The sequence below is a fragment of the Pterocles gutturalis genome, unplaced genomic scaffold (assembly GCF_000699245.1).
Source record: "Pterocles gutturalis isolate BGI_N339 unplaced genomic scaffold, ASM69924v1 scaffold7447, whole genome shotgun sequence".
In the NCBI taxonomy this organism is placed as follows: domain Eukaryota; kingdom Metazoa; phylum Chordata; class Aves; order Pterocliformes; family Pteroclidae; genus Pterocles; species Pterocles gutturalis.
This window is the reverse complement of record NW_010112631.1, coordinates 20,026-43,281: the sequence shown is the minus strand read 5'-3', so window position 1 is coordinate 43,281 and position 23,256 is coordinate 20,026. Positions and strand designations below refer to the sequence as shown.

Genomic DNA, 23,256 nt, shown 5'->3' with positions numbered 1-23,256 from the left:
CCCTTAAGTGGCCATTGGATACTGCTGAGGATAAACAAATTTTGAATTGAAAACATGACTGTATTAGTTGAAAAACCTCTAATTAGAAAAAAATGTGTCAACAGCCACATTGTAAAGAAAATGTAAAGAAAAAACAACCAATGTAAAGAAAAAAGTGTGTGGGAAGTCATCACAAAAAATAAATCAGATGGAAAAGTAGCAAATGGGAACGAGAGAAAGAAGTTCAGAACAAATGGATGAAATTGCTGCACAGGGAATGTGTTTTGTGCACAGCATACTGAATCTTTATTGATCTTTGTGCTGTTTTGGCATCCTCACACACCAGTTCTGAAGATGGAGACACAGGTTTCTCAATTATAGTTCCCTCTTCTCTGGTGCTTTCAGACTGTCTACATGTCACCTTCAGTTAGTTTTTGAAAAGCTGAATGGACTGCTACTCTCATGCCGCTCTCCCACTGTTCCCTTCTCACCCACATTGTTTCTAAAATACATCCTGCATCCTCTCTCCCAATTGTGGTTTTAACAAAGCAACATAAGGAAGTAGTCTATTGTGGTGTTTACTTTCCTTCATTGAGATGTGGGTTTCTTGGGCTTGTTTTGGGAGTCATCCACCCGTAAAACCTGATCAAACCTGTTGCATCCTGAAGCAATTGAGCAAAACAGAGTTATGGCTGCTGTAACCTAATCACAAGCAAAAACATGTAGGCGAGCTGTAATTATCAAGGGTTCTGCCATCTGATAACATTTACAGCAAACAGAAAATTAGAAGACTTAAACCAGAAGCAAATGAGTGGAAGCTTTTTCTTCTTTTGATTCACTGACTACTGACTTTTCCCTGTAGTTGCATATAAATCTCGTCTCCACCAGGGAATCTATCCTGAACATTTTTCTTTGCTGGATGTCGGAGGCTGAATTTCTGTATTCTCCTTCAGCACTGGAAGTATTTGAGACCCAACTGATAAAATATCTGGCAAGGCTGAGTGCAAGGGCTGGTTCATCAGGTATACGCCAAAGTTTGTCTGAAAAAAAGCAAAATATTTATTGAGACACAACTGATGTTAAGGTAGTCAGATCTACAGAGGATCTCACAACCCAGATATGTTTAGAAAAACAACATTGCTTTAAGAATAAGGAGGTATGGACAATCTCCATATAATTAAGAACACTTTTAACTAATTAACTGTAATAGACTGGTAAACAAAAGCTAACCCCATCCTATTCAAGAAGAATACCTTAAGTAAGTGGATAAATAACATAGTATGTCATCATGAGTTCCATAGTATCATACATGTAATTTACACTCCCTCACAGTCTTGTCATTTAATGACTGTTCTGGCTTCTTGACAAATACAGTTAATGCATGATCACAAATAAAGGCTAGGCAGCATGAGAATGCATGTATGTTCAAACAGTGAGGGAAAGTCTTGCATTTTCTGCAACAAATTATTCGCTTTGTTAACAGAGCTTTGTTCTGTCTTGCCTTTGTGCATTTCCCTTCATTTGTTTTAATTAATATTTTAGTATATTTTACAGAAAATACTCAGAAAGTTTGTTTTATTAGGACTACCACTTGTTATCTGTCATTACATGTGAAGTTGTCCTACATAAATATAAAAAATACCTAGATATGTTTCCATGTGATACTGAATAATAAAGAAAAGAGGAACAGAATAACCACTTCACCCACTGACCGTACAATCCTAACAGGCACTGAAAACCTGATCTGAGTGTCTGCACTCTTATGTGTGGTCTTGATCTACAGCACGTTGAATGTTACAGCCGTAGCAGTGAACAGCCAAGTGTGATCTGGAAACATCACGGTAAGACACTGGTATGTTTTTGTGGTTCTGTTTTCTAACAGTGGAGAATTTAGAAATGTGCAAGAAACAGATTTGCAGTCTCATGATAATATTTTCCAAATGATTAGACAATAGCTAATTAAAGTAATGCATAAAATAAAAAATAAATGCAGAAGGCCATCTTAAATTGATAATTGATTTGCAGACTTTGGAATGTCTTTATTCTTCAAACTCAGGATCTTGGAAACCTAACACTAATTTTCTTGTCTTTTTTTACAGTTTTCAATAAAAAAGTATTTTGTTTTGGTAGGCTACAGCCAAAATCTATCAATCACTCAAAAGTGTAAAATAAATAAATAAATAAGCACATGAAATTAATTTGGTATTTCTGAAAAAATAAATTTTAAATACAAAACTCTACTCTCCTTTTCCATTTCCTGATTTTATTTACTGACACTGTTCAGATCGATGATCCTGAAACTGAGGGAATTACATTTACAGCAGGTTTAGGAAAACACACAGTTAAAAGCAATTGCAATAAAATAAAAAACTAGCATTAGCTGAATTTAAGGGAGCATATTTGACAGACTAAATATAAAGGCAGTATGTTTTCTCCTGTTCTTGCACTGTATAATTAAATAAATATACAGTAATGAGATAACACAAAACCGCTTTTAGTCTTTGAAGAATTACTGAGATGTAAGGCTGAGACCTATTCCCAAGTAAGAAAGATCCATCCAAACAGGGCCTCAGACTCGGATTTTGGGTCTTTCTGTTTCATTTGTAATCCTAAACATTAAAAAGAAAAAGAGCTCCCAAGGAGAGCTTTTTTTTTTTTTTGCTACTTCTGCTATTCCTTCATCTCACTGGCATTTCACATATATGGGGCATGAGTTGGACCTGATCAAGTCTGCCATATTACTGACACTTTTTGGATACCTGTGACCATAATGGTGTCAACACTGGTGGATGCGGGGTAGATCATTATGGCCAGTGCTCTAATATTTAATGCTGAGGAAGGACTGCAGCACAGTTAAGATTCCAGTCCACTTGCATAGTGACTGTGTTGGATCAAACATGATAATAAAATGGTATGTTAGTAACTGTTTCATTTAAAATATTAAAGTAAATACTATTATTTCCCCATTCTTGATTTTCTAGTCCTTTTTGACAAGCTGTGGTTTCTCTATTGGCATAAATGATGTTGTTTTCAGCCTTGTGGTTAATAAGCTGGATTTACTTCCTATACCTTAATGCAAATATGACAGTTGCCACAATTTTGTTGTTTTAAAAAATCAGGCAATCATAAAACAAATAATGTAAAATGAATAGTGGTCCATGCTACACCACATTTCACACAGAAAGGAATTTTATAACTCATCTGTGTGAACAGACACTGTATTTACTGTATTGACATCTTGATTTGTCTTAAAACAAGACCAAAATAAATCTGGGCAGATTGTTCATTGTGGAGAATTTAATTTACCAATTTTTCTATTGTTGTGAATCATTTAGCAAGTTTTTTTTTCTTGAAGATCTTTACACCTTTCAGAATTAAGAAAAGGCATCTTCCAGAGTTCTCAAATACTGCTTGAATACTGGTCCTTAGTATTTTCCCCTGCTCTGGGTATCTAAAGTCACACTGTATTTTTTTTCAGTGCTGAGACTGGGTGATGCCTAAGGAGTTTTCAAGGTGATGATATACTGATGGTAGACAACTTTTAGTATAAATACCTGCTTGGAATTGCTGACCTCTTTCTTTTGTGAATGTTCTTAAAACCACAATTTAGCTTGTGATTACCGGAAGTGGATTTAATATCTTTTAAGTAGATTTCCTTGTTTTTTTCAGTAATTACAAATATTGACTCAGAAAATACTGATAATAACAAGCCCCCAAGTAATGACAAACACTGTGCATCCTGCCATTTCAGCTCTTTCAAGAGAAAGAGAAAATGTAGAAACTGGCCCTTCTCACATTTCACTGTTGAAAAATGAGATGAGGCTTTCAGAGGCAGAGAGTACAGCCTGCAGAGTTACTACAGTGAGCTGCATAATTTCTCTCTGCTGTTGCTACCCGTTCCTGACTTCAAGGGCATTTTACTCTCCATATAACCTCCCCAATACACAGCAAGAACTGGACAGTGACTTCTGTGATTGCATCCGCTCGGTCTTCTGATGGTAGTAGGAGCTCTTCCCCTCACTGTTAAACTTCACAGGGACAAAAATGAGAAGCTTGTTCATCAGTAAAAAGCACAACATTTCACTGCTAGGAGAAACAGATAAAACATACTTATTCTTGCCAACAGTGAATCATATGATAGTCATCACACTCATTTAAAGAAGGAGCTATAAAATGGTGTCATTCTTGCTTGTTGTTTCAAGTACATTCACAGGGTCAACAGTAATATGCACTGCTTAGATATTCACTGACAGAAATATCCTGGGTGCAGTATCTCCTTTTGTAAGATAGAAATCTGAGGTGCTGTATCTGACAAGGGCTGAGATGAAATGCCTTCAAGATACAGCTCCTAAACCATCAGTTCAGAGTAGCACTTGGTAGGCAAAATGCCCTGCTAAAATGCATAACAAGCACATAAGTGATACTGCATGCTAAAACTTACCTTAGGATGGATAAGTTATGGATTTTGCCCCTGGATGTAGCTCTCAGCTGTCTGCTCTCAACAGATAAATTCACCTGATCACTTCTGCTTGTTTTGCTCATATAATAACATAAACTCCTTCCCACACAAAGGCTTGGGAGATACCATTATTAAAGCCGAATAGATTTTTTTTATGTAAGAATTTTTTATTAGGTCTGGATTCACCAACACTTATTAGTAAAGCCTTACAAAATAGGAAAGCAGAAGTACTCACTTTCAACATGCAGATTTTTCATACTGTAAAAAAGGGCAGATTTTAACTTGGTGTCAAAAAGCCCCATCTTGTTTTGTTCAAAATATTGGGACAGCAGAATGTTTTACTAAGAACGAATTTTCCTTTGCTCTCTACCTTAAAGAAATGCATTTCCCAGTTCAGCCACCAAGGAGAAAGGAGAACTTTATTATTTCTGAGGTCTATTAAGTACATCAATCACTGTTTGCAAATGTTCCAGATCTTTGGATGAAAAGTGTTGCATAGTGTAAAGCCCTGCATTACTATGAAAATTATGATAATGATGCATCAGATAAGAGGAGTCATTTGCTACCCTTCTAACGTTTCAGTAAGCAGTCAAAGGCAGAGAGTCTAGTTCTGCAGGGAAAGAAGCTCTCCCAAGACACAATGAGATAGATAAAGGAGGATCAACAGCCTGCAGGAAAAAACACAAGCCTTTCAGTGTATGAGGGCATGTGCAAACACAATGGATTTCCCTTGATGTGCCGCTATCCATACCTTTATGCTGGGGCAGACTGCTAATGCTATTCCTCTTGCTACCTTGACAGCAAGTCCCAGCTTATAGCACTGCTGCAAATCTACCCACAGGGCTTTTGCTCTTGTTGGTGTTAAAACGGCATCTGCCAAATACAGAAGATGGGCAAGAATTCCATGTTCTCTCTTTTCTGTCTATGTGTGTTTTGCATCAGGTGGTGATGCATATGAAACAGTGTGTGGCTATTTTTCTGCTATTTGCTTAATGTAGTTATCTAGTCTTTCGTAGTCTCCTACAGTAACAGAGAGATCTCTGTCACAGAAGGATAGCTCATTTATCCTTTTCAGTCAAAAATTACAGAAGGAATCCTTAAAGAGTGTTTCATCCAAACTGTTGGCAGCAGAGCTCAAGTTCGCTTTGTAGAGGCTTTTGAATTTTATTTCAAACAATGTGATAAAAGGTTTCATAAAAAGTAGCTGGCTAGGCTTCAGCACCCTGCTTTACATTTATCAGGAAACATGCAAATAGCTTGTGTGGCTAATGACAGTAGCTGGTTCTGACTTTCAGCTGTAATCCATCTATGGAAAGCCTCAGTCTTTCAACCTGGAGCACCAGGTTCTCAGAGGGATCAAGACAAATATGATTTCAGAAATATATACTGAACCACCTCTTACAAGCCTTACTTTACTTAGCTCATTATTGAAGTTAATTGTCAGTGCTGCCATTTGGGCTACCAGTCTAATAAACTTTGATATATATTTTTCCAGGTTGGTGTTCTTGCATAAACAAAAGAAAATAGTGAATATTGACATCTGGCTCTCTTATTAGGCATTCAGGTTTGCTATCCATTTGTACGTACAGTATCTTTAACGTTTTGGAAACAGAACAACTACAACAGCCTTTCAAACATATCGGTTCCCCTTGTAGTGGGAAATTAGCTTAAATCTTATTTTGCTGCATTTGTTTTTTGTAGTTTGAATCGCATTATTGACAGGAGGGAACAAACACTGCTACATTCCTTCACTGAAGCTGTATCTGATAAAAAAAGAACATGAAGTCTTGACTCCCCAACAGAAAAGTGCATGCTAGAGCCATGAGTCACTAAAGGATTAGCTCTGCAATTTAACACAGTCACATGAACTCGATGTTCTTTCTGTCTCCCCACTGTGAACTGTGAAAGGTTTGGATCAATGTCCTCTGTTAGGTCTGCTTAGCACACTGAAGATACCGTATTCCTTGGGAGCTACTGACTGACAATCAGCTGGCAACCATCACCCCACAGATGACTTGCAGGAGGGATGGGCTCCGAGGTCCGTTCAGACCAGTTCAAGCGAAACTACCAATTCAAACTGTCTCTTTCAGCTGTCAAGCTAACGCACAGGACTTGGCCTTAAGCAGAGCAGGTCATGCTCACAAGATCCCATCTGCCAGCAGCGCTGAAGTCTGGGAAAAATGAAAAAAGCTGAAGGCCTGGTTCTTTGCAGCATGAATATCGTTGCGCAGCCGAGGGAAGCAGAGCTTCCCTCCTGTGAATAGCAGCACTGTGCTATGCAGCGCCTCGCCTTGCCATGCCACTTTTATCTGGTGCCAGGTTGTTCTCAAGAGGCTGGATTGCTCTCTTTGCCTTAATTCTGTTTGAATGAGTTACTTGGTGCTAGGAGTGCTTGTATCAAGAAAACCTTTCCATTGATGAGCTAATCAGAATGAAAGAGAAGCTCATCTTTGCTGCGGGAAACATGCATAAGATGCTTTGCCTCTCCTGAGAATCTGTGTCCCGGGTAAGGTTTAGTTGCCATTTGAAAAGATCCCTGAATACAGAATGCTTTCTCTCTACAAAGGATTCAAGTCCTAATCCAGTAAAACCCACATGGGCAGAAAAAGTCCTCCACATACCACATCCCATACAGCAGCTGGGCTGCATCCCTGCCCAGAGTGCCAGAACATGCTCTAAAGCATCCGAGATGTTCCAGCTGTGGCTCACCATTAGCTGAGAATGGCTTTTGTCCTCAGGCTACTCACCACGGCCAGGAGCTCATCTCACAAAGGCACATGTTCTGTGGTGATCCAGATGCCAGAGCCTGCTCTGCACACCTAAGTCATCTCAGGTCAGCTGTGCCCAGACAGCCAGCTCCTGCCTTCTCCCCTCTCTGTCTCACTCCATACCAGTGGTGGAGCTATTCACCAAGGATAACATTTGTTGAAAATGTAGCCCTTTGTTTGCTTTATGAGTCACTGAGACGAATCAATTTACTATTTTTTTCCAAACAAAGAATACATTATTTGTAACTTGTTTGTGTATTGTTTGGGTGAACAGTTTTCAACCCATTTTTTATCGCTCTGCCTCTGTGCTGTGCCCAGGCTATGGTGTTTGGCTGGTATTCCGAGCCCTGATTGGCAAACGAACTTTCACAACAGAAGTCTAACGAACAGGAAGCAATTTAGAGTAATGATTTTCAGCTAAATAAATACTTATGAGGAGATTTGTGAAGCTTTTGGGATGCCAGACTGTCTAGCCATCGTCTGAGGACTCTCAGTTCCAATAAGCAATGCTACCTTAGGAAGCAGAAGGACTCCAAGTGAACGCCTGTATTTCACACTTATTCTCCAGACACTTTCTTAATCAGTTACTCTCCACTTTCACTATATTCACATCTGCTTTGTTTTTTCCTGATAAGTAGTTTCTTAGAGTAAAAATAACGTTTAGTCTTATGAGCTAACTGTATTGTTTCAAACACTTTTGGATTTTTCTGCAGATTTCTCTTCTTGAATGACATCAGCACATCAGCTCGTGTTTTTTAAGATCAAAATAAACACATTGTAAAGCAGTACACACTGAATAAAAGCAAGCACAGTAAAAAATAATGCACAATAATAGTCATTTTCCAAATAAAAAACATGTTGAGCATTTTATGGAAATAAACCATGTCATATCTGGGTTGTAAGTGCATCCTCTTCTTACTGAAAAAACAAACGGTAAAGATTAGCATAACAACTTAATCACAAATATTCTCTCAGCAGATATTTCACTATGCATGCAATGTAGTCACTACATCTTTCTACACAGTTATATTGGAGTACTGTACTGACCTTTCTACCTCTGGAAGCAGACAGAGACTGCAGAAATTCTTTGTTTCGTTCCCCAGACTGCTGATCAATGCAGATTATTTGACATCGGGTACATGGACCCACAACCTGAAATTTCAGTTAAAAAAGGTTCACAGCTGTATATCAAAGCAGTACAACACAGAACAGTACAAGCTTCTGACCATCATCATATCTTAAAAACGTATATTTCACATACATTTCCTGGGTTCTTTCATGCATTAATTATGTAGGAGCTCAGGCCTGTTCACCTAATGTAGGTACATTTTCAAAGGGTCTACTTGCAAAGGTCTCACTGATTTTTTAATTCACCTTTTCCCTTTCCTTTCCTTTCCTTTCCTTTCCTTTCCTTTCCTTTCCTTTCCTTTCCTTTCCTTTCCTTTCCTTTCCTTTCCTCTTCCTTCCCTTCCCTTCCCTTCCCTTCCCTTCCCTTCCCTTCCCTTCCCTTCCCTTCCCTTCCCTTCTTCCCTTTCCTTTTCTCTTTTTTTTCAGGAAAACTTTCCCAGAGACAGAATCTCAGAAACCATAAACATTTACATATTTGTATTTCCTAATGGCTTCACTTCATCTACAGGCTGGCAGGGATACTTGCCCAAGGGGGAACTGAATAAAAATAAAGTTTGCGCCTCAGGATTTAACCCAAGGAGGATCTTCTCAGAGTTAAATTAACAGGGTTTGGTTTGCACTGTTTCAGTATACCTGAAATACACAATATCCTCCATTCTTTCTTATAGGCATAGCAGTTGTTGATAATCAGGATGCAAGATGTGAATTTTCACAAGTATATATATAGTCAGAAGGCAGAATGAGAACCTCTGCCATAACATCATACAGAACATGGTTCTTAAAGTTAATTCTTGTTTGAACTAGGGTGCTAAGATTTTTCATATTATTTCCATAGCTTTAATATTTTATTAAAAGAATGAGAAAACAAGACCGAGAAGGAACTAATTTTCCCTGCTTTGCTTTGCTCAACAGCTGCTTCTACCATTTTCCTGGTGTCAAGTACCATTAACACCATTTCTACTGTTACTACATCAGTATCTGAATAAGGACCTAGCAGAGACTGGAAAAGACAATGCAAGTTGCACAAGCCTTTTCATTTTCAGCTTGCATGCCTGAAGTATTTCAATGCAAGAAACAGGAATGGCATTTGTTCTGCACTTTTACAGTATCTTTTGACAACAAGATCCTGAGCTGAGATTCCTAGTGCAATTCCAGCCTCCAAAAAGCTATACACCAGGGATTCTGTCCTCATCTCCTACCTAAAGGAATTTTCCCTCCATTTTCTGTAACTCATATTACAGCTTACTGATCAAAGTACACCTAAGAAGAGAGCAGATAAGTCATAATTTCCACCCTTACTGAAAAAAGGCCTCTCAATTTCTTACAGTATGCTGCCCAGAAAGAAATGGGAGTGATTTTCATCACAGCTTCTAGATCTGACCTTAGCCCTTCTGTTATTCGCACCTTCACTAACATCCCTATGAAGACAATGAATAAGCCACCTTCACATCCTAGACAATGCATTTTCAAATACATATTTCATATTTAAAGACCAGACAAATCCAACAGAACATGTAACACGTGTGCATCATTTACTTCGGTTTCATGTGTAGCTTTTTCATGGATCCTTTGTTGAAGTTTTTCTCAAAAGAATGTATTTGCCAACAAAGTCTAACTCTTCAGCATTATCCTTACAGTACAAAGCACATTACGTTGTTAGATACAATACGAGGTATATCATATGAAAAAACCTTAACAGTATAGACTTAGAAACATGTTTTGAATGGAGATTAAGACAAAATATGTACAACAGAGGGCAATAGACAGTGATTGTACACTGGTATGCATGTCCAGTCTTTTGGCAGTCAGTTGTTTGATGTGCAGCAATCCAAGGTTACATTTGGACTACTATGCTTAACAGCAACCAATATTCTCTTGTGACATGCTGGCTAAATATTTGCTGCAAACTGCCTCAAAACAGTGATTACTTTTCTGCTCAGTTGGACAGAGGTGTGAAATTTTATGAATTACGAAATTTAAAAAAAGGGTGTGGAGAAATATGTCAAAACCTCTCAATTATATTGAAGCATGTTCGCCACAGGTCACAGCATGCTTGGTTTGTTCACATACTTGATAAACTTAATCTGCATAAACTGTGCTGCCCATGTTCCAGTCAAAGCCTTGCAAAAACTGCTTTGTCTTCAGGGGTCAAAATTCTTTGTGATAGACTGGGACTAGGACAAAGGAGATGAGTTCACACCTGGAATCGCAGAGCACCTATTGAAATCTCAGCCCACTCTTCTTCTTCAAAGGACTCTGGTGCACTGATGACAATGTTGGCACGGAAACGTCGGATTAATTCCTCTATTTCCAATGTCTCTGCCAATCTGTTTCACAGAGTTCACAGACAAAAAGAAAAAATAAGGTTTATTAACTAGTTTTGCACTAGATATTTGTGCTGTAAGAATCTAGTGGCTAATATGATTCAGCAAATGTTTCTCCAGAATAACCTGGACGGAGTTTTATTACGAAGGCTATGAAAATGGCACCAGGTATTTAACTATAATTTGTAAGCCTTCAACAATAATTTGTAATCCTTTGACTATAATTTGTAATCCTCTAGGTGGCTTCTGCAGAGGTGTAGCCTGGAACAGTGAAGTAGGTATGAAAGCATGTAGACAGGCAATTGTGAACAATGCATACGAGAAAATTCCCTATTAGTTATAATATGTAAGGCCACGGTAACAAATTAAAAGATCTTTTGAGTTAGCAATCATTTGACTCATTAAATGCTTCTAAAAAGAAGGCAAATAGAAACTTACTCTGCACATGCTGCAGTGGCAAAAGGGACAAAACCAGCAGATGCTGAAGGTGAAAAAGGCCAGTAAAGGCATTTTATGAGTGAACATATTCCTCATATTATTATTATTTGCAGAAGATTGCACCAAATGGTAGGTGTTTCGAAAAAAAATAATCTCTGTGTGGTGATATCTCCACCTCTTTACAAGCATTTGAACTGCCAGAATGTAGATTTGTGTCAGTGTGGAGAACATATATGAGACAGACAGAGCAGCAAACTGCATACAAATATCAGAAATCTGGCTGTAACTTTGAACTGTCATTCTTCACTCTCCTTCTAAAGGAAAACCCGACCAGTACCAGAAAAAGAGACAGCCCTAAAAATTGCAAGGGAGTTCTCTCAGTGCCGTTGTTAGTGGGGAAGAGCATTTCTTTTTGTATTAGCTATCATGGACATGAACAACTTTCAATACTCCATCAGCTGTGGTCTGACAGCTTTAGGATATGACACCCTACAGCAGAAGCAGAAACCTGGGTAAACAGTGAAAAGAGATGTTTCTGTCCTTGGGGGAAAAAAAAAAAAAAAAAAAAAAAAAAAAAGAACATAGAGTTTAAATGTGTTTTAATTAAAATGAGGAAAGACATGCAAAATTAAAGCAGAGGGAAAAGTCTCCACATTTAAGCAGTCTTGGCAGAAGAGGCCTGTTAGGTGAAAAAAAGAGCTTGATTTTATTTAAAATAGTCTGGATGATCTTCTTTAGCAGACAAATGTGCATAAGGATGAAGTGCCTATGCAGACTTTCAGTCAAACTGCACAAGCCCTGCTCCACCGAGCCTTCACTGTTCACAAGGGCTCCAGCAGCCTGGGGGTAGAAAATGAGATGGGAAGCCGAAGGGCTCCAGGTTTTCCCTTGAGATCCCACAAGCAATCCCATGGCTGAGACAAAATTTGTAATGATTGCAGGAGAGAGGAGCCAACAGAAAGCGTAAATTGTGCCAACAGACAGACAGGGAGGAAAATGAACAAGTTCAGTTATGCTGTTGTGCTTCCTAGCTTTGCAGTGGGCTCTTGGAGCTTGGATGCTCTGTAGCCTCTTGTTTTGAATGCATTTTGTGAAATACCAGTGCTTGCCACCCCAGCCAGTACTGGTGGGGGCATCATAAGGTCCAGTAACCTCAGAGCTGGGTCTGCACCTTCCTGAACCAGCTGCTGAAAAGTATTTCTAGTTTCTACTGGTTTATCCCTTGCTGCGGTTCCTCCAAGACTGCAATGCCCCTGCTCCTAGTCTCTCTGCCTTCAGCCTGCTCAGGCTAACTTCCAAAATACCTTACCTCTCCTGCACCTATCCCCAGCCCTCAGAACTGCTTCTAATTACTTGGCAGTATGAGTAAAAGTCCATCATTTCCCCCCCTCTCAAAACATGCTGGATGGAGTGACAGGCATCTTCATCTTGCAACTCAATGAAGATGTGTTGTGAAAATCAGTGTATTTTGCCAAAGCCAGCCTGGGTACTTTGGGCTCTTCACAGTAGTGGGACCTGCAATTCAGAATGCATTACATATGTTTAACAGGCAAAGTTGCAAATGAGTATTTGTGTCTTCAGGGGTGTATTTCTAGCAAGAACATTTAAGTGTAAGGCCAGGCCATGAGGATTTTCATGGAGCTGACCCGTAAAGGAACACCATAGCTCTCCAACAGTATGTTACATTCTGATTTTTAATTAAATTGCTGTTTCTGTTTTAGATCACCTCTCAAGAGCCAACTGCAAACTAGAAGGTTAATTTTTACTTATAGAAGATACAAAAAAAGAGAAATTATTAAAACTCAATTGAAGATTATTTTATAAATCTTATCAGGTTTCCATTAAACAAAACCAAACCCATGTCCATGGAATCATAGAATGGTTTGGGTTGGAGAGGACCTTAATGATCATTGAGTTCCAAGCCCCTGCCGTGGGCAGGGACACCTTCCTCTAGACCAGGTTGCTCAAAGCCTCATCCAGCCTGGCCTTGAACACCTCCAGGGATGGGGCATCCACAGCTTCTCTGGGCAACCTGTTCCAGTGTCTCACCACACTCACAGTAAAATATTTCTTCCCAATATCTAATCTAAATCTACCCTCTTTCAGCTTAAAAACACTACTCCTCATCCTATCACTGCACTCCCTGATAAAGAGTGCCTCCCCATCTCTCCTGTAGACCCTTTCAGGTACTGGAAGGCTGCTGTTAGGTCTCCTTGGAACCTTCTCTTCTCCAGGCTGAACAACCCCAACTCTCTCAGTCTGTCGTCATAGGGGAGGTTCTCCAGCCCTCTGATCATCTTCATGTCCCTCCTCTGGACTCCAAGAAGATAATAATACTTTCTAAAAAATAAAAGCATTTAATAAAGATCCATATGTGCAGATTATTGAAAGTACATTGCATAGTTCAGCATTTGCAAAGTTTGTACACCACAGTTTAATAACAGTGCAAAATGATGATGCTGTATATCTATGCTGAATTCATTTCCCCAGCACCTTGTGAAAGCACTGGATGGCAAAATAGGGAAGAGTTTCCCAACTTGTGCTGCAGAGTGGAACAAAGATGCTTCTCCAGTCACATCTGGCGTTTCCTTTGAAGAGAAGGAGGTTACAAGCCTAGTTGTACTGGAAGATACTAGGTACAAAATCAGTGGATCATCTGACATTGAATGTTTTACCAGAGTTCCCTGTCCTCCTACATCCTCACTTGCTGCTCCCTCTGGTGCCTTGCTCCTCTTCTTTGCACTCAGATCCTATGTCTGGAAGATTCCTCACTGGGTCTCGCCACAGAAAAAGCCCAATCTGAGTAAGGGATGCCTGCAAGTGTTGCTCTCCCAAGGAGATATAACTGAGCAAGTCAAGTCCCAAAATAAGGAATTCACTATCACTAAGAAAGGATAGTCAAAACAGCTGAGAGATGGACTGATCTAAACCTTTTTCAGGCATTTTTCCCAGATGAGCACAGCCATGATACACTAAAATTGACCAACTGTCTTCTCCTAAAGAAAGCAAACCCCCAAGCAATGCAAACTCCAGTGGTCTGTAGTGATGCTTCATTCAGTCACTGGTTTCAAATCCTGAAGGTATATACGTATCCTCCTACAGCTATACTTATATATGTACATATATGTATATATATCTATTCCTCCACTACTCAAAACAAGAATTTCAGTGCAGGGGGGATGTTTGGTGTGTGACTAAGAGGAGAGAAGATGACTACAAGCAGAGGCAGGGAAGTTTGGTGAGACAGGAAAAGGGGACTCAGAGACAAATGCCAGGGCTGTGGGATGCGCAGCTATGATGGAGGCCTTGAGGGCAGACTTTCTGTGGAATTTGAGCCTGTCCTGCTTATATTCAAGCAAAAGCAACTTTCTATTGTCAGCATATGAAAATTTAGCTGGTAATGGGTTCCTTGTCTTTGAAATGTGGGCTGGCTCGATGTTTCATTTGCTGCTTCTGTCTCCCAGTTTTGTGCAAGTAAAGCCAAATTCAATTAAGAAATTAAATTAATCCAGTCCTGCAAGTAGTTTTAAACTATTTCTGTTGTGAATGTTTGCTATAAATCTTAATTCTTCCCATAGGAAAAATAGTTCAGCAAGTAGCAAGATTTTGTATTTTCACCTGCCAGATTATTTATGTTGAGAAAACCTAATTATCCTAATTGTTCCCACAACTAGAAGTTGGCTGGTTCTCAATAGTCTCCTGCCAAAAAATAATTTGACAAGAATTTTGTTTAAGTTTTCCTAAAGATGACTGTCAGAAAGATTATGTTCAAGCATTTAATCCAAATCTTCTGAAGTCATACAGGAATGAGTAATTATACCAGTTTAGTACCTATATATTTGTTGAACATTTAAAAGTAACTGTCTCTAGATTTCCAGATTGAATAGTTATATAGGCATCTTATAGCAAGATTCTAGAATCCAAGTCCACTGAGAGACATCTGGAGACAGAAGAATCTTACCTTGCAGAAATATGCTCTTTCAGCTGCAGAATGCTTGCTACATTTATCAGGAGGTATTGTGCTTCATTCACAAGAGAGAGGGAGATATTTGTAGCAGATGTCAGACCTAAAAAAATGAATCCAACATTCTAAAATGATCATTAAAAATCAGAAAGATTATAATACTTATTTCACCTCATCTTTCCTTTGACCTCTGATTCCTTCTCTTTAAAAAAAATATTCATTCAGCTCCAGACACAACGGAAAGATTCAAAGAATCCCCTCAAATATGTAAATGATAATGATGCAATGCATTTAGAAACTGAGATAGAGGTGAGATTTTACCAAATTTGTAAAACAATTTACAAGAGCAATATCTACAGATTTTTGATGCTCTTTCCATTTGATCATTTTTTATAATAAATTTTGGTCTAAGAATAAATTGTTTATAGATTTTTCATTATAATTTTTCAAAATTAACATTGAGTTCTCAGACAAAATCATGGTGATGATGATAAAAAAAGCCCCAGACTGGTATATCTGTACATTTTCACCAAACGTAAGAAGTAGAAGGGCAGCATAAACACAGTTTGGGTATAAATGTACCCTTTGAAACCTACTAGATCAATACTGAATGATGCTTTTGCCCTTTATTAGGGTAATTATATAGTCAGTATGAAGTCCATGAGCCTGATGTTTACTAAGTGAGGAATCACAAATATTTTAAAGAATGATAACATACCTTTTGTATTTTTTTGATGAGACATGTTTTTCATGTCTGAGCTTTGTCTTATCAAGCGACATGGATGACCAAGAAACAAAGAGAACCAGCCAGCAGTTCCTTCTCCACAGTCATATGTTTTTACCCTATTATGAGAAAAGAGGGACTTCGCAAAATTTGATTGCCCAAACATAATTTGCAAAACTGAAGACAAATTATGAAGATGTTTATTCTGCTTCTTCCAATACAAAACATGGAATCTGTATTCTCTGATGAGCGATTAAGCAGAGATGTGAAGTTCTGCATAATTTTTCTCCCAATTTCTTCAACTTTATGCAGTTAATCTTGAAGTTAATACTCATGAGATCAAATTTAGTTTTATACAGAAAATTACTGTGGAATAAAGGATTAAATAATGGTAACACCCAAGACACTGATTCTGAAGTACAGTAACTGATAGCGTATACCACAATATTACAATATAGTATTATGAAAAAGTTATTCTCTGGTCTGTGCTTTTTACGAAAACAAAGAGGATTAATCTCAGTTGAATTTAAGATTGCCCCACTGTGCTATACTGTATGTAATTTTTAATGATCCCATCAGGTGCAATTATGTTAATTCCCTAATTTAATTCACATTAGTACAGACATTCCACTTTAAAACATGCCTCCACTAGAAGAGCCCAAGTATCTCTCTATCTAAAGATGGCTTCCATTACTAGCAAATCATCTAGTGAGTTATGCAAGGCTGTCAATAGATGTGCCTTTTTTACCTGGACATAATCTCTCCTAGAAGGATTTTGAGATCACCTCTCCCGGTTCAGGAAGGGCACAGATCAGACCACTGGGAAGTGATCCTGTTTGCCCTTAGATTCCTCAGCCCTGAGTAATCAATTTTAACTTCAGTCTTAAATTAGTTATCTGGGTTCCCCTCACAGATAACAGAAAGAGGTAAGTAGTTCCTATCCATATTAGACCTCAGGATGGGATGATTCTCGCTCTGGGAGCGTTTAACTCTCTTTATTGACTACAGAAGGAGATTTGGCTGACATCTAACTTTTAAATAGCATAAACAGATAAGAGAAATGCAAATTCTCATGCTGATCTAGGCAGGATTCTTATAGTAAGGAAAGTGAGGTAGCTGTGGTCCTATGCTCACCTTTTCATCCAATGCAGCCAAAGAAGCTGATCTGCATGGAGACCATCTGCTCTGTGAAACAAGATAACAGCTCCTCACAGCAAAAGATGCTAAGCCCTAGGGCTCAGGGAAGACGTGGCTTGGCTTTATGGAATGCTTTGTAGGTTCAGCTGAGTTACACAGGTAGAAAGCCAGGACAAGTGAAATCAAAGAGATTTCATAATCCCACAGGGATCAGATATCTCTTCAGCAGTTGTTCTGCATTTTGATTGTGGTGTAGCTCTCTATCCCTCCCCCTACTCTGAGATTGGACTGATGCCAACCACAGCTGCATCTAGCCAGTGATGTCCTAGAGCTGAAATGAAACTTGGTATTATGAGATGCAGGCACTGTGGCAAGAAACAATGGCCAAAAGGTGAGACACCACATGAGATTCTGTAGTCTGAGCTGAGCAGTTCTTGTGTCTTTGCTGGTCACAGTGTGAGGGAGAAGGCTGCTAATGAGAAGGCATGAATCTTCCATGATTACAGTACAGGTGGAATAAATTCCCCAAATACATTTTTCCACCCAAACAGAGGTCCTAGAGGTATTTAAATTATCTCCTGAGCCAATTACCTCTAACAGGATGGGGTGTTTAATACTGTACCGATCGGGATAAAAGTTTTGCTCTCTTTTTTTATTTGCTTCCCATTTTGAGTCAAAATGGCTGAGTTAGGGACACACAGCATTCTTAGTATTTCTTCAAATGTCATTGTGTTGTTTTTGTATTCTGAGACTCCTATGTTTTGAAATTGCTTTCCCTTATTGTCAGACAATTTTCTGAGCAAGTACCATCATCTCTTCAAGGTCTTTTTCAAGGTCCTTCTGTTGTAGCTCAATTCTACTCATTTTCTGCTTATGTTTATTTTTGTTTAGTACTACTTTACATCTGTCAGTGTTACATTTCATTTGGCACATGTCAGGCAATTTATAAAGGAGGGCGTAGTTCTCTCAGATTTTACTTGCTGTATGACTTGAGTTCCCCACTCATGTTCTTATTATATCATTTAGCTCCAGTGTGTTACAGCTGGTCCCTCTAGCTAGGTAATTTATAGAACAAGAAACAAGGACAGCTGAAGTCCGAATATTAATCCCAAGGGATATAATATATACATTTATGCACAACAGGCTCAGTTCACCTTATTATTAACTATGCCTTTGTCTTCTTCCACCACTGATACTCTTCCTTTGATCTCTTTGATATTGTAGCCTATCAAAGAGGGGGCTGTGTCTCTATTTCAGCAGAGCATTAACTTTGAGCATTTAAGGTCTTCTACAACATCAACAACCTTAACATCACTAGTTTCTACTTGCATCTGTCCACTCTTAGATATTATACTAGAAAGCCATGTCCCTCCAATGAGAGCAGCACATGCTGATGGACAGCCCCTGCTGAGATGAAGGCTAACATTGATGAATTGCTTCACAAGGGAAACTTGGGCTCATTGAACTTTCACGGCTGCTGTGAAATTAAACTTCCTCATGTGACTGCTTGCAGATTCTACATCATGTGCTTTTCTCAGCTCTCTCAGTGTAAATTCAGAGTAACCAGCTAAGCCAACAGAACTGGATGAAATCACAGCATCAGAGAGCAGAATTACTAAGTGGAAAATGCCTTCAGCAGGGGTTTGTTTTGAATAAAAATCTTTTAAAAAAGACTTTTGGTCCCATTGCTCACCTTAGACACTTTGCAGAAAAGACCTCAGACCACAAATCACCTCCTGTCCTACTGCAAAGCACTGTTTCTCTCCTATTTCCATTTTCTTTGGCCCTGGAGGCTCCTCTGCTGAAACACAGTGCTGTTGGATCTCTGAGTAGCTTGGGAGCCTCCTCAATGTTGTCCACTCATTCTGCCTTACTCCTTGCCTTGTTTATTTGCTAATCACAGTCCACTCTGTGCAATTTGTCTTGCATCTCTCCTTTCTTTGTCATTCCATCCTTTTCTTCCTCCTCAGAAGTTTAAGCAGTTTCCCATGAAAACTTCCTATTTCATACATTAAAAATGATATAGTCAGTGACATGAAAGACAAGCTACAATAAATAGTATGGCAGTCAATTATATGCACACAGAGTGAAAGATAACCTAGGCTATTTTACAGCCTATAATAGACAGGCTAACCATGGGGAGGCTAAGGATGAGTCAACACTAAGGGCAGGGGGACAGATGGTTAAAACAAATGAAACTTGGGTGAATTCCACTACCTGAGGAAAATACACTTCTGAGAAAAAAAAACCTCTCTGTCATCTGAATAGCTAGTAAAAAAAAGAAGATCATTTCCAGCATGGCTCCATGGGGAAAAATGCCCAAGACTTCTGCTGTGTTACCCTCAGAGATGTAAATGTAGAGGGTTACAAAAAATTAGGGTACCTTGGTTAAAAGACAGCATAAATCTGTAAGTGGCTCTTTCAGTTGGACTTATCAAGAGACTCAGTGAAAAGAAACGTAGTAGATAATGCAAATGTACTTCAGGAAGGCACTTGATACACTGTCACTCAGGAAACTTAATGAGACTGGGAATTACTCAGAAAACATGACAGATAAACACTTAAGTTCACTGATAGGAAATTAATTTATGCATAATGTTATATTTCATTGAAGTGACATGTCTCTTGATTAGAATTAATATTATTTCACACACTCACCTACAATCTTCCCAAGATTGTTAAGGGGACACTGATCAACATCAGTGGTCAAAACAACATTAAAAAGGATTGTAAATACAGAAAGCTGTTTATAACCTCAGCAGGTTCTAGCAATTTTGAATCCACACAGCATGAAGTGGGCAAACTTGCCCACATCACTGCTGTCAAATGAGGGAACTGAATTTTAGAGTCCTGCTGAGGCCCCCAGTTGGCATTTGGAAGTAACTGGGGACAACTTTCCCTTCTCTCATCCTTGCAGCAAGTAACACAAAGATCTCCCTTATTCAAGTGAGTGCCAAGTCATCACAGTCTCTTGTACTGTCCTTTCCCATATTTTTAATTTTTACTATTTTTTTAGTGTTTTCTACCAGATATGCTGGGCATGCAAAATTACTTATCTAAATCTGTCGTCTCCTGGTCCACTAGGTCATGCGTTGCTTTCTACCCTTGCTTTCTTTTTTTAAAGGAATTCTGCCCCTATGTGCCCATCCCATCATGTCCTGAGTGTTATTGCAGTGATTTTCATCTTCAGTTCCTCTCTGCTCTCACTCACCTGTGTGAACAGACCTTACTCTCACAGATCACAGCCTCTTTTCCAATATTTTCTTCTAGTGACACAGATATTGGGTCCATGCCTAGATAAGCAGAGAGCAAACCATATTTCAAAAAACATTTATGCAGAAACATAGGATCACGAAAAAAGTTCTTATTTTTGCACCTGTTCACAATCACAGCAGCCTCCCAAATAGCATGTGACAAAAAACTTCCTTTTTGCTAGAATTATATTTTCTCTGCCTGCAGGTGGCTCCAAATGATAATGCAAAGAGCAAAGGCTGCAGATGACCTTGCTACCCAAACCACATTACGGAGTATACAATTTCAGCTTTGAGTAACTTAATTCTCAGTGTGTCTCAGGCAACAAAACTGGCACAGAATTATTGCCTCAGTCATGGTCTGTGGCGAAAGGATGAGTTTATCACTGTTGTGCCCCCTTTAGCAATTTAGGAGATGAAGTTAATCACCGTTGGTTTGTGCTTTTTTTGGAGTGGCATAACTGGTGGGATGGAGTGATCAGAAAGATGAAGGATGGAGGTGGGGGGGTGGAGAAAAAATAAGCACAGGCTGTTCAAGGAAAAAAATAGAATGTGTCATAAAACTACAATAATTTAAAGATAAAATGTATGGAAACCACTAATGAGATAATCATTCCCATCTATCCATCCCTAAGTTTAAACTAGATGAAGAATCCTTGGTAATGATCTATGTTAACAATTTATTCCATAGTTTTCTTATCTTGAACAGAATGAGCCAAAGAGATGGAAAGGCTACTGTGGCTTACTAGAACTAAAAGAAAAACTGTACTATTATCCTTTCTGTTAATTGAAAGCAATAATCTGAAACGACAAATGAAGCATTTTACTGTGTGCCTGCAATGAATCCAACTCTTCCATTATCCTGCAACATAAACCAGCAAAGACTGATCTCCTGTACCTCAGCATTATATCAGCATGTTTCAGTTTCACTCATTGCTTCCTGTTTATATTACTGCAGTACAAATAAGAATCAAGCTCTACCAGCTCTGTGATATGGTGAAATCAAATTGTTTTGTTCTCTTCTGAAGAATAATGAATGTAGTTCAGGTTCACTATATCCCAACTATCATCTCTGCTCCATGCAAGTTTTCAATAAAGAAAGATAACTACTCCTTTTTTAGCTATTGATGTCACACTTCAGAAGTGAAGATAGAAGAGGAAAAGCTAGGTTCACTTAGGAAAATAAAACACATAAGTAATAAACGCATGAAACTTGCCTGCAACGACGTGAAAATGAAGCTAATGTTAAAATCTTATAAATAGAACTAATGCTCTTGTAGTTTGAAAAAATTGAACATTAGCATAATTCCTTCTGGAAAAAAAATAGTTTGAAAGGTTTCGTCCTGTATGCATCCTTAGCTTTTACATTTTTTAAAAATACTTTCTAAGGAAGGCATACTCACAAAATTTCTTAAAATAGAGTCTTAAGGCTTTAAAAAGCCTGCTTTTATACACCAGGAAGTGTATCACATTTTCATTGAACAATACACATTTCACAGAGATGTTTAGGTCAGTTAAACATTGTTAATTACAATTTTATTCTATCTTAAGGCAAAAAAATAAAGCAGAATATTGCCAGTTACTAAAATGTAAAAGCTGTCATTCTCCATGGTCATTTGCTTGATAATAAAATTCACAGATGTGCTCACAGTATTAACATAAAAAATATTCTTGTCTTTATAGGTCCTATTTTCAGTCAATGAGAAAAATTAGAGGTCTGTTATTTCAATAGACTGAAATATAAACTATTCATGTATATTCTTTCATCAGTGTATGCACTTAATTCCCATTATTTTTACTGGCAGTAACACATGACTATTTGAAGGCACAATAAACTCCATAAAGTGTAATTACTTGCTCAGTTTTGCTAGCATCTTTCTTCTCCAATATTTTAAAGGGTCTTTGCAACACTCAAAATTTCTCCCTCTGTGCAGTAGCAAACTAATACCCAACTTGCCAGAGTAATGCTGCTTATTAGCTAAAATGGAAAGAGAGAAATTAGGCTTCTACAGAAATGTATTCTCAGCTAAATTCTGTTTGGCTAGCTTTTATGTTGTTCAGGAACAAGACCAGTGTAATCTGTGCCCCCATGTGTTTGATGGAGCAGGACAACAAGATTTCCCTTGATTCCCACTGAAGTAATATGGCTTCTAGAAATAAAGGCACTTGCTCCTGCCTACCTTTAAGTTACTGGGAGCCTAACTGCTAACAGCTTCAGTTGACATACTACTAACTGCTTCAGTTGAGATACAAGAAGTTGTCTTTCTCCACAGGGGCTTATTTAAAGTTACACTGATTTTGTCAAAGCAAGTCCTGTGATAGCAAGGGTTAGTTACACTCTTCATGTCAAAAAGAATAGGAAATGCCCATTAACAATCACATAGCCTAAAAAAATCATTCTGACAAAATTCAGAAATTCAGTTCCTCAAAACTAAAATCTCACTCCCTCTATCATAAAGTACAGCCATTGAGAGACCAAGCACAAGCCCTTACTCTCCCTCTGCTCTCGCTTACCCTCTTCCTCAGGAATCAGGGAAATACTTGGAGCTCCCTAGCTGCCATGCAAGCCAACTCATTTTGCAGCCATGCCAGGGAACATTCCTAAGCCTTCAAGCAGTTTTGGCCATGTCTAGAGCCCCAGTCTGATGTCCTTGCTACCCACAGGGACGGCAAGATCGCACAGCTGAGTCAGTCAGACAGTGAGTCTGCCCATCCAAGGCTGGTTGTTAGACAGGCTACGGAGACACGCTACATGCAGGGGTTAAAGAAAGAACATGAAGCCATGCCTCAGCACATGGAGGATTCAGCAAAAGGTATCAAAGTAGTTACTGTCACATTAAATCATGCTGACAGTTTTATTTTGTTGGACAGAGACGACAGAGAATATTAAACCATATTGAAATAAAATAGCCATAAACAAATTATCCACTAATGAAAAGTTCTACAGGGAGAGGAAAGCACATGCCTGGAGGGGGAGAAAAGAATGATTATGTTTGAAAAATGGCACAGTTACATTACTACCATAATCTAGTAGTGTAACAGCAAAATGTTCTTTTAGAATGCCGCATAATTCAGCTATGTGGG

General features: G+C 38.6%; 1 protein-coding gene across 1 annotated transcript in view; it reads right to left on the bottom strand.

Annotated features, from left to right (window-relative positions):
- Positions 1–872: 872 nt before the first annotated feature.
- MOCOS (molybdenum cofactor sulfurase) overlaps positions 873–23,256 on the bottom strand; it is a gene marked incomplete at its 5' end in the record, with an annotated part of 36,752 nt that continues 14,368 nt past the window's right edge. Inside the window, 6 exons of the mRNA XM_010074133.1 lie at positions 873–1,019; positions 8,254–8,358; positions 10,535–10,661; positions 15,058–15,163; positions 15,779–15,903; positions 20,133–20,214. Coding sequence (XP_010072435.1) covers positions 873–1,019; positions 8,254–8,358; positions 10,535–10,661; positions 15,058–15,163; positions 15,779–15,903; positions 20,133–20,214 — 692 coding nt within the window. The remainder of the gene's footprint in view (positions 1,020–8,253; positions 8,359–10,534; positions 10,662–15,057; positions 15,164–15,778; positions 15,904–20,132; positions 20,215–23,256) is intronic.